Source organism: Mirounga leonina, unplaced genomic scaffold (assembly GCF_011800145.1).
Source record: "Mirounga leonina isolate KUSES-001 unplaced genomic scaffold, KU_Mleo_1.0 Mir_170, whole genome shotgun sequence".
Taxonomy (NCBI): domain Eukaryota; kingdom Metazoa; phylum Chordata; class Mammalia; order Carnivora; family Phocidae; genus Mirounga; species Mirounga leonina.
The window spans coordinates 21274500-21287117 of record NW_023270433.1 but is presented as its reverse complement, the minus strand read 5'-3'; the positions used below and the strand labels follow the sequence as shown (position 1 = coordinate 21287117).

At 35.3% G+C, this 12618-nt stretch overlaps 1 protein-coding gene across 1 annotated transcript in view; it reads right to left on the bottom strand.

Moving 5' to 3' along the window:
• The window catches only part of SHOC1 (shortage in chiasmata 1), an 85453-nt gene that overhangs the window by 50720 nt on the left and 22115 nt on the right, over positions 1-12618 (bottom strand). The window contains exons 5-9 of the mRNA XM_035016063.1: positions 12079-12241; positions 11549-11663; positions 9989-10139; positions 8505-8606; positions 7109-7217 (exon numbers count right to left, since the gene is read on the bottom strand). Of these exons, the coding sequence (XP_034871954.1) occupies positions 7109-7217; positions 8505-8606; positions 9989-10139; positions 11549-11663; positions 12079-12241 (640 nt within the window). The remainder of the gene's footprint in view (positions 1-7108; positions 7218-8504; positions 8607-9988; positions 10140-11548; positions 11664-12078; positions 12242-12618) is intronic.

Sequence of the window (12618 nt, the reverse complement as noted above, 5' to 3'; positions counted from 1 at the left end):
AGACATGCATGGAGGATTGTAAGAAGAGAAAGGTAGATGGGGTACCTGGGTAGCTCAGTTGGTTAAGAGGCTGACTCTAGGGCACCTGGGTGGCTCAGTTGGTTAAGTGACTGCCTTCGGCTCAGGTCATGATCCCGGAGTCCCGGGATCGAGTCCCGCATTGGGCTCCCTGCTCGGCGGGGGGGTCTGCTTCCCCCTCTGCCCTCTTCCCTCTCGTGCTCTCTGTCTCTCATTCTCTCTCTCTCAAATAAATAAATAAAATCTTTAAAAAAAAAAAAAAAGAGGCTGACTCTAGCTCAGGTCATGATCTTGGGATCCTGGGATGGGGCCCTGCTTCAGTCCCCACGTTGGGCTCCACGTTTAGCAGGGAGTCTGTTTCTCTCTCTCCCTCTGCCCCTCCCCCTGCTCATGCTCTCTTTCTCTCTCTCAAATAAATAAATAAAATCAGAGATAGTCCAAGATGGCAAAGGAGTAGGAGACCTTAGTTTCATCTAGTCCCAGGAATTCAGCTAGATAGCTATCAAATCATCCTGAACACCTGCAAACTCAAGCGGAGAGCTAAGAAAAGAAAAGCTGCAAATCTACAAATAGAAAAGTGACCACTTTCTGCAAGGTAGGAGGTGCAGAGAAGTGAATCCGAGGTGATATATGGGGAAGATAAACTGCAAGGGGAGGAAGCCTCCATAAGCCGGCACTGGAAAGTGATATAGCAGTGGAGTGCAAAATCAGCACTTTTAGATGTCTGCTCTGGTGAGGGACATCCCTGCCTGAAAGGTGCTCAGGTGGTGAAGTGGGGGTGGAATCCTAGGTGGGACAGTGTGGTCTCAGGATCCCTGGGGTCACAGGAAGACTGGAGGTGCCTGAGTGCAGAAGAGCTCCCAGGCATCAGAGCAGGAAAGCCGGATGCAATCAGCGAGCCCAGAAGTGGGCTCTCAGCTCAGGGTTGCCATATACCATGAACCACCACCCGGTTGGGCTCAGCAAGCAGCGGAACCATAGCGAGACCCCTTCTTTCTCTCCTGGCTTAGAGACTCGAAATGGGGTTGCATGCCTCAGATAGAAACGCTTGGTCACAGGCTGGGTGAGCACTATGTGTGGATGGAGACCAGCAAGACAGGAGTGACTGACTGCTTTTCTCTGAGGGCACTCTGAGGGGGTTTTGGCTCTGGGGCTGGAGATTGGGAGGCCGCCATTTTCATTCTCATCCTCTAAAGTGGCACAGAAAACCTTCAGGGAACAAAAGCCACATAGAGCAATCTGGAGCAGCTTGCTTAGCCTGGCCCCCAGTGCAATTCCACCCAGGGCAAAGACACCTGAGAATCAGTGCAACAGGACCCTCCCCCAGAAGATCAGCAAGAACATCTGGCTAAGACTAAGTTTACCAATCATACAGAACTGCAAAACTCCAGCACTAAGGGATAATAGTATATAGAATTCATGGTTTTTTTCCCCATGATTCTTTAGTCTTTCAAAGTTAATTTTTTTCTCTTTCTTTTTTCAACCAATTTTTTATTTTATCAACTCTTTTAAAAATATTTTTTAATTTTCATTTTTACAGTTACATTCTATACTTTCATTGGATTTAATTTTATTTTTGTATAAGTTATTCTTTCTTTACAATTTTGGGATGCAGTTTCTTCTAACAAATAGACCATAATACACCCAGAATCTAGTGTATGGCTCTGTTCTTTTCACCTGTCTGATCATATTCTCTCTTATTTCTTCTTCTTTTTTTTGTTGAAGTCTTTTTAAATTTTCTTTACAGTTATATTCTATCCTCTCAATGTATTTGATTTTATTTTTGTATATATATAAGTTTTTCTTTCTTTACAATTTTGGGATGTAGTTTCTTTTAACAAACTGACCAAAATACACTCAGGATATAGTGTATTGCTCTGTTCTGTTCACCTGTTTATATTCCTTCTTTTTTTACTTTTCTTTTATCTTTTAATTTTCATTTTTGCAGTTAAATTCTATCCTTTCATTGTATTTAATTTAATTTAATTTTATTTTTTTTTAAAGATTTTATTTATTCATGAGAGACAGAGAGAGAGACAGAGAGAGAGAGGCAGAGGGAGAAGCAGGCTCCCAAGGAGCAGAGAGCCCAATGCGGGACTCGATCCCAGGACGCTGGGATCATGACCCGAGCTGAAGGCAGACGCTTAACCATCTGAGCCACCCAGGCGCCCCTAATTTTATTTTTGTACATATATAAGTTTTTCTTTCTTTACAGTTTTGGGATGGAGTTTCTTCTAACAACAGACCAAAATACACCCAGAATCTAGTGTATGGCTCTGTTCTCTTCACCTGTCTGATCATATTCTCTCTTTTTTCTTCTTCTTCTTTTTTGTTAAAGTCTTTTTAAATTTTCATCTTTACAGTTATATTCTATCCTTTCAATGTATTTGATTTTATTTTTGTACATATATATAAGTTTTTCTTTCTTTACAATTTTGGGATCTAATTTTCTGACAAACAGACCAAAACAAACACAGGATCCAGTGTATTGCTCTGTTCTGTTCACCTGTCTGATTATAGTCTCTCTCTCTTTTTTTAATTTTAATTTTTTTTCTTGGTTTCAGGTCTCTTCTGAATTAGAGAAATTAGAGAATTAAGAGAAAAAAATTTTAATTTTTTTCTTGGTTTCAGTTGATTTGCTTAGTGTATATTTGTCTGGGGTCATTATTGCCATTTTAGTATTTTGTTCTCTCGTTCATTTATTCTTCTCTGGACAGAATGACAAGATGGAAAAACTCACCTCAAAAAAGAGAACAAGAGAGTACTGACTGCCAGGGACCTAATCACTATGGACACAAGTGAGATGTTGGAACTAGAGTTCAGAATAACGATACTAGCTGGCTTGAAAAAAGCATAGAAGACAGTAGGGAATCCCTTTCTGGAGAAATAAAAGAACTAAAATCTAATCAAGTTGAAATCAAAAGGCTATTAATGAATGCAACCAAAAATGGAGGCTCTAACTGCTAGGATAAATGAGGCAAAAGAGAGAATTAGTGATATAGAAGACAACATGATGGAGAATAAAGAAGCAGAGAAAAAGAGAGATAAACAACTACTAGATCACAAGGGGAGAATCTGAGAGATAAGTGATACCATAAAGCAAAACAATATTAGAATAATTGGGATCCCAGAAGAAGAGGAAAGAGAGAAGGGGGGAAGGTATATTGGAGCAAATTATAGCAGAGAACTTCCCTAATCTGGGGAAGGAAATAGGCATTCAAGTCGAGGAGGCAGGAGAACGCCCCTCAAAATCAATAAAAATAAGTCAACATCCCGACATATAATAGTGAAACTCGCAAATCTCACAAAGAGAAAATCCTGAAAGCAGCTCGGGACAAGAGGTCTGTAACCTACAAGAGTACAAACATTAGACTGGCAGCAGACCTAGCCACAGAGACCTGGCAGGCCAGAAAGGCCTGGCATGATATATTCAGGGTGCTAAATGAGAAAAATATGCAGCCAAAAATACTTTATCCAGCTAGGCTGTCATTCAAAATAGAAGGAGAGATAAAGAGCTTCCAGGACAAACAGAAACTATAAAGAATTTGTGATCACTAAACCAGCCCTGCAAGAAATATTAAAAGTGATCTTTTAAGTGAAGAGAGCCCAAAAGTAACATAGACCAGAAAGGAACAAAGACAATAAACAGAAACAGTGACTTTACAGGTAATACAATGGCACTAAATTCACATCTTTCAATAGTTACTCTGAATGTAAATGAGCTAAATGCCTCAATCAAAAGACACAGGGTATCAGATTGGATAAAAAAAGCAAGACCCATCGATATGCTGTCTGCAAGAGACCCATTTTAGACCCAAAGATACTGCCAGATTGAAAGTGAGGGGGTGGAAAACCATTTATCATGTTAATGGACATCAGAAGAAAGCTGGGGTGGCAATCCTTTTATCAGACAAATTAGATTTTAAACCAAAGACTGTAATAAGAGGAGGAAGGACACTATATCATAATTAAAGGGTCTATCCAACAAGAAGATCTAACAATTGTAAATATTTATGCCCCTAACATGGGAGCAGCTAATTACATGAACCAACTAATAACAAAATTAAAGAAACACATTGATAATAATACAATAATCGTAGGGGACTTTAACACCCCTCTCACTGCAATGGACAATCATCTAAGCAGAAGATCAACAGGGAAACAAGGGCTTTGAATGACACTTTGGACCAGATGGGCTTCACAGATACATTCAGAGCATTCCATCTTAAAGCAACAGAATACACATTCTTCTCAAGTGCACATGAAACACTCTCCAGAATAGATCACATCCTGGGTCATAAATCAAGTCTCAACTGGTACCAAAAGATTGGGATCATTCCCTGCATATTTTCAGACCACAATGCTTTGAAACTTGAACTCACTTACAAGAAGAAATTTGGAAAGAACTCAAATACATGGAAGCCAAAGAGCATCCTACTAAAGAAGGAACAGGTCAACTAGGAAATTAAAGAAGAATTTAAAAAATTCATGGGAACATGAAAATGAAAACACAACTGTTCAAAACCTTTAGGATGCAGCAAAGGCAGTCCTAAGAGGGAAGTATGTAGCAATAAAAGACTTTCTCAAGAAACAAGAAAGGTCTCAAATATACAACCTAACCTTACACCCTAAAGGAGCTGGAGAAAGAACAGCAAATAAAGCCTAAACCCAGCAGGAGAAGACAATCAATAAAGATTAAAGCAGAAATCAATGAAATAGAAACCAAAAGAACAGTAGAACAGATCAATGAAACTAGGAGCTGGTTCTTTGAAAGAATTAGTAAGATTAATAAACCCTTGGCCAGACTTATGGAAAGAAAAGAGAAAGGACCCAAATAAATAAAATCATGAATGAAAGAGGAGAGATCACAACCAACACCAAAGAAATACAATTATAAGAACATATTATGAACAACTATATGCCAACAAATTAGGCAATGAATCATTGAGCACTATATCAAAAACTAATGATGTACTATATGTTGGCTAACTGAACATAATAAAAAAAAGAAATGAAAGTAAAAAAAAGAAAAAGAAATAAAATAAACTATGACATCTGAGACAACTGGAAAAAAAAGAAGATATGGTATATATATATACAATGGAATACTACTAAGCCATCAAAAAAATGAAATCTTGCCATTTGCAACACATGGATGGAACTAGAGGGCATTATGCTAAGTGAAATAAGTCAATCAGAAAAAGACAAATATCATATGATCTCACTCCTATGTGGAATTTAAGAAACAAAACAGAGGAGCATGGGGGAAGGGAGGGAAAAATAGAACAAGATGAAATCAGAGAGGGAGACAAACCATAAGAAACTCTTAATCACAGGAAACAAACAGGGTTGCTGGGGGGGAGGGGGTAAGGGAATGGGGTAACTGGGTGATGGACATTAAGGAGGGCATGTGATATAATGAGCATTGTGTAGTGTGTAAGACTGATGAATCACTGACCTCTACCTCTGAAACTAACAATACATTGTATGTTAACTAACTGAATTAAAATTTAAAAATTAAAAAAAGAAAAAAAATAAAGCTCAAATAAATAAATAAAATCTTTAAAGAACAAAAAAAGAAGAGAAATGTAGAAGATAGTTACCTAAGATGAAGCCAAAAAAAGACATTTCATAATGAATCCAACCCTGCTAATATCTTAATCTTAAGACTTCTAGCCTCCAGACTGTGAATAAATAAATTTAAATTTATTTACCATAGACTGGGTGTTTAAGCCATTCAGTCTATGGTATTTGTTAAGGCAGCCTGAGCAAACGAATATACTACTACACTGTCTTTCGTAGCAGTGAGTGCCAATGGAGGCAGTACCCTTGGCAGGTATCCAATGGCAAGATCCTAAGCAAATAGTTGTAGTGCCAGAATCTTCACAATTTTTCAAGTTGTTTATTTTTAATGGTAACATGTTCACATTCAAAATACTAAAACTATAAAAGAACTGGCTCTATCACTTGCTAGCTCCCATATTGCCAGGTCCCAGTTCCCTTCCAGACACAACCAAAGCTACCTGATTCTTGTGTGTCTTTCTAAAGATATTCCATAAATATAAAAACAAGGATGTACAAATGGCCAATAGACACATGAAAAAAATGTTCAACATCACTCAGCATCAGGGAAATACAAATCAAAACCACAATGAGATACCACCTTACACTGGTTAGAATGGCTAAAATTAATTACAACAGATGTTGGCAGGGATGCAGAGAAAGTGGAACCCTCTCACACTGTTGGTGAATGCAGGCTGGTGCAGCCACTCTGGAAAACAGTATAGAGGTTCCTCAAAAAGTTGAAAATAGAGCTACACTATGACCCAGCAATTGCACTACTGGGTATTTACCCCAAAGATACAAATGTAGTGATCCAAAGGGGGACCTGCACCCCAATGTTTATAGCAGCAATGTCCACAATAGCCAAACTATGGAAAGAGCCCAGATGTCCATTGACAGATAAATGGATAAAGAAGATGTGGTATATATATACAATGGAATACTACTCGGCCATCAAAAAAATGAAATCTTATCATTTGCAATGAGATGGATGGAACTAGAGGGTATTATGCTAAGCGAAATAAGTCAATCAGAGAAAGACAATTCTCATATGATTTTACTCCTATGTGGAATTTAAGAAACAAAACAGAGGAGCATGGGGAAAGGGAGGGAAAAATAGAACAAGATGAAATCAGAGAGGGAGACAAACCATAAGAAACAAACTGAGGGTTGCTGGAAGGGAAGGGGAAAAGGGGATGGGGTGGCTGGGTGCTGAACATTAAGGAGGGTACATGATGTAATGAGCACTGTGTATTATATAAGACTGATGAATCACTGACCTCTACCTCTGAAACTAATAATATGCTATATGTTAATTAATTGAATTTAAATTTAAAAAATAGTATTAAAAATTTTTTAAAAGTATGTACATATATATTCATATATTCTATTTGCTTACTATAGACATTGTCCTCTCTTACTTTTTTTTCACAGAGGTATCTTGTAAATTGCCTTTATATGGAGGGATTTAATTAAGGACTAGTTATTCTGAATTGCAATTTGAGTTCTAGCTATAATCTTTACTTACATTTTACAAATAGGAGAAAATGGAAATGTCTGAAGTCCTGTACATAATGAAGTCACGGAAGAATGTTGGTTTGTTAGATGTAGATGAGTTAATGGCATTTCTAACTCTACTAGAATACAAAAAGTTTAAAAAATAATTAATTACATAAACATTGAATAAAATTAAGTATAGTTTAGAACTTTTTGTAAGCAACTATGATGTTGATCATTCTGCTACAACAAAGATTTTCAATAAAAAGACATTTCAGTTACTTGAAATACAAAATAACAGTTTTAAATTTCCATCTAAGGAATTACACATATGTCACATGCTATCTCAACAGTGATAGTGGTGATTTTTAAAAAATACATTGACAACTAAACTTTATTGTTTACTGTATGATATAAATTCTAAGAGTTTTATGTGAAATAATGCTTTCAATTCTGACAACTTATGTTGTCAGTACTTAGGAGACAGTACTATTTTTATCTTCATACTAAATATTGGTGATGTTAAGTAAATAGTATTAATGGAGACTAATTCTTCATCTTAGTAAGTCTGGGTGGCCCAGCACAGAGTTACATATTTATAGAGTGGGCTTGAGAAACTGAAACTAATTTATTCATAAGTAGTGTTTCTATCACTTTCATAAATAAAGCAATAAACTTCCAAATAGATGATAAATGTGATTCGATTATAAATGTAACTAAAGGAGCACCTGGTTGGCTCAGTCGGTTAAGCGTCCGACTCTTGATTTTGGCTCAGGTCATGATCTCAGGGTTGTGAGATTAGGCTCCACACTGGGCGTTGGAGCCTGTTTAAGATTCTCTCTCTCCCTCTCCCTCTGTCTACCTCCCCCTACCACCACTAAAATAAATAAATAAATAAACAAATAAATAAAATACATGTAACTAAATAATAGTATCATCAACATAGTTAAGAAGCAACACAACTTGGCATTACAGTGGAACAAAAGATGATTCAGAGTCCAAATCTGGTATGATAATAACAGTAACAGTAATGATAGGATTGCTTTGGGTGATTAAAAAGTTAAATTTACAGAAGTGTAACAAGGGTCAGCAAGATTACTAATACTGAGATAAAATATAAAATTTTATTTACTGAACTATAATATGATTTCTGATTTTAATATTAATGCTATTTCCTCCATTCCTTTTCCTCAATCTTTTTAACTCTCTGTATATTATTCAGTTTTGATGCTAGAAGGATAATGAGTTACTAATAGTAACAAATGTAAATGGACAGATATGAGAAAAAAATGACAACTTGGATTGCAATAATCAAATTTTAAACATGAAAACTGTCTCATAGTAGACCTTCCATGTGAATGTATTGTACTTTTACATCAGATATGGGTAACCACTGATAAACTCAATGATTTATCCAAAATTTCTACCTGGTTCACTGTACTCTGGTTCACAATAGCTTTGAATGGCCAAAATCTCTGTGAAGCTGCATTTTATATCCTCAATGTCAATTCCATGCTTGGTAGTAAGATCTGAAAAGAAAAGTAAGAAAGTCTACTATCAGCATAAGTACTACTGTATCAGTTTTTTTGTAATGTTGTCCGTTCCTCTGTGGCAATGACTGTTTTATTTAGTATACCATCAGAGTGAACTGAAGGCTGAGAGTGTACCACCACAGTCCTTCAGTAAAGTCAAGTGCCCTTTATATTAGCATTCATGGATCTGTGTCCTGCTAATAAGCCAATGGGTAACCCTGCAGTTTTAAGCTCTGCTATATTTATAAGTTCTGGTATGAATTTGATCAACTTACTCAGGCTGACTTTTCATTCCCTTGCTTTGACTTGTAGGCTAATCAGTAATTCACTTGATTTAGTCTTGTCTATAAGAATTCCTTCAGGTTTGTGGTCTAGTAATGGCAAGCATCCCTCTTCTCAATGGATATCATAAATCTCCCTTCACTCTTCCCTAATATATATCTTTGATGATTTCAATTGGAATTTATAAAAGGATAAATATTTGGGCTTCAATTGTCATTAGAAAGAATTCAACAATATTTACTAAGTCTAACTGGGATAAAAGCTTCTACATTTTAGGTTATGATTCTCCCAGTCATCTGATTCCATGAATCATAACCTCACTCTGAGCTTCTCCATATCTAACTAAAGTCAGCATAGAAGTTGTTAGTGCTTTGTCATTGTTTATAAGAAAACAACTTTAAAAAATTAGTAGTCATAGGTGATTTAGTTTATTTGTATAATTATCTTGAAATGGTTAATTTTAGAGACGTTTTAAGTTTGTAGTTATATATATATACACATATATATGTTAAATTATAAAGAGAAAGACAATGAGAAAAGAGTCTCATCAGTAATAATTCTGAGATTTCAACATGTAACCTGAAGAACACTTCTTTTTTTTAATTAAAAAATTTTTTTAAATTTTATTTTATTTTATTATGTTATGTTAGCCACCATACATCATTAGTTTTTTTTTTTTTAAAGATTTTTATTTATTTATTTGAGAGAGAGAGAGAATGAGAGGGAGAGAGCATGAGGGGGGTAGGGTCAGAGGGAGAAGCAGACTCCCTGCTGAGCAGGGAGCCCGATGTGGGACTCGATCCCGGGACTCCAGGATCATGACCTGAGCTGAAGGCAGTCGCTTAACCAACTGAGCCACCCAGATGCCCCATCATTAGTTTTTGATGTAGTGATCTATGAATTCATTGTTTTCGTATAACACCCAGTGCTCCATGCAGTATGTGCCCTCCTTAATACCCATCACCGGGCTAACCCATCCCCACACCCCTAACTTCTTAAAAAACTGGAGGTTCAGAAAACAGTTTAATCAACATATTTTTATAACAAACATTATTAAGTAGTTTTTACAAGTAATAGATTTTTAAATTTATTCTCACCTATTCTGAAAAGCTTTTCACTTTCATCTGTATAATTTATTATTTCTGGCATTAAGTTTAAGGATTCCTTCAGTTTGGAGAGTGATGGAATATCAACTTCTTGTTTGAGGCTTGTAGGTATTAAGAATTCACACTCAGGCAAAATTGATGGCTGAAATAGTATAAGTAAAAGAAGCTTTTAGGGAAGTTTTCCAGATAAATATTTCTAGACTTATAAACATAGATAATTTGTTTAATTGGTGTATCAAATTTTAAACTAAACATTCAAAATTTTTAATGTTATGAAAACATTTAAAAAAAAACAGAGGTATAGTAGTAAAAAAATATATTACAAGCAATGTTCTGAGTAATGTCCTTTATGGCCACTGATTACACTAGTGATGTACAGTATCCTAGATGCAAAAATATCTTCTTTTGGGCTAATAACAAATTTTTAAACTTCTGAATTAAAAATAATCACTGCAGTAGATAAGAGATGGTTAATGGGGAGAAATAAAAAGGGTAGATGAAATGGAATGGATCTTCACTACACTCCATTAAATATGCTTCTCTTTCATTCCTACAGAACTAGACTCTATGTGCATAATTCTCAGAGCTAATAGGTGAGGGAGAGGGGGACTAGAGAAAAGGGGCCAATAAGTGAATTAATACTGTCACCGTGTGTGTGTGTTGTTTTGTTTTTTTTTACCATGTGTGTTAAAATTTTTATTTGTAAGGAAACCCTTTAAATGCCTTAAGATATCTATATCTGTGTCTGTATCTATATCTATATCTACAACTATATCTATCTCCTTTGAATGTTTTAAGAAAAGCCCCAAATGTGAAATATTTTCAGTTGTCTCAAAAAAATGTTTAAAGTAACTTTGTAAATGCATCTAATCTATGTGGGCCTAGTTTTTCAAGTTTGTTAAACTGCAAAAAGTTATTTGCACTCTCAACTGCTAAAATTCTTTACACACTAATATCATAATAACAATTTTGTGTGCTATTAGAACTGTACGCTAAAAAAGAGGGGCTGCCTTTGAGGAATTTGATCTTTAATATGCAAAGATGCTATCTTCCTTATTAACCACTGGCAGCATCTAAAATGAAGTCTCAGACCATCTTTATTCTTACTACTTCAATGAGATCCCTTCTCTTACATAATGTAAGTGCTGTTTTGTGTATAACTCACAAATAAAAATAAACATTTCTAGCTCTGATTTCCAATTTTTTAACTAGAATATGACCACTTAATGTCCTATACCAGGTAGATTTATTAACATCATTAAGAGACGTTTTTTAATTCACTATACCTGGGCTGCACAACAGACCAGTTCAATCAGAATATATCTGAGTAGGACCCAGGCTTCAGTATTTTATTAAAACTCTCCAAGTAATTCCAATGTGTAGCCAAGGTTTAGAATCACTATCTTAAGGTAAATTTGACTTCATTATTGATATATTCAACCCACTCATTACCAAGTCTTTTTTAACTTGACATTAGTAGATGGTCAATGCATATTACTAAAATTATAAATTACTAACTTTTGTAAAACTATTACTGAAAGCAAGTATTACAGTTTGATTTAAACCTACTGTATCTTCTAGCTTTTCCTGACTAAAGTTCTCTTTATCCATGTAAAAATCTTCTTCCACTAGACCTTTCAAATCTTCTTGAAAAGAGAAACATTCCCTTAACAAAAAAAAAATAAACATTAAATTAGTGTTTATTAAAAGCAAGGTACATACTAAATGTAGCCAAATTAAATAATAATTTAATACAATGATTAAAACTGGAATTGATGTAAAGCAATGATAATATATTATTATTGATAACATCTAGACTTTGGAGCATACAAAGAATATTTTCTTCTTTAAAAATATTTACATTGGGGCGCCTGGGTGGCTCAGTCGTTAATCGTATGCCTTCAGCTCAGATCATGATCCCAGGGTCCTGGGTTTGAGCCTCTCCTCAGGCTCCCTGCTCAGCAGGAAGCCTGCTTCTCCCTCTCCCACTGCCCCTGCTTGTGTTCCTTCTCCCACTTTGTCTCTGTCAAATAAATAAATAAAATATTTAAAAAAAATATTTACATCAGACAATTAAGTACCTGAAGAAATTAGCTTCTGTGAAGATCTGTCCTTTGAAATCTAAAATGGGGTCCTTTACCAAAAATAGTTTTAGCCTACTCAACAAAGTATGCAAAGTTGGTAGCTGACTTTTATAGGCCATCAAGTTATTTAAAAAAATTATTTCTTCATCAATAGACAAATCTGAAAATAAAAGAAATGTAAAGGAATAAGAAAAAAATCTAAAAGTTACACAAAGAGATCTTGATAGTTACTGCAGTCAGCCATTCAGACACACTTTAAATTCTTTAGTTCATTGTGTATATAAAGCATGCAGCATAGGATTAGCATATAGATAAAAGCTCAATAAATTTTAGTATTACTTAGTACACTCACTAGTAACCAAATATCCTGAAAGAGTTGTAATGGTTCATTTTCTTTTCAACAAAGATTAGTTTAATCAATGGAGTAAAATATCTTGCAGCCTTATGCTTCAAAACAACCAGGGGTAGCCTAAGCAAAGTTGTAAAGAAATAAAAGCATTTGACTTTTATGGAACCTAGTCTTTTCTTTGCATCATT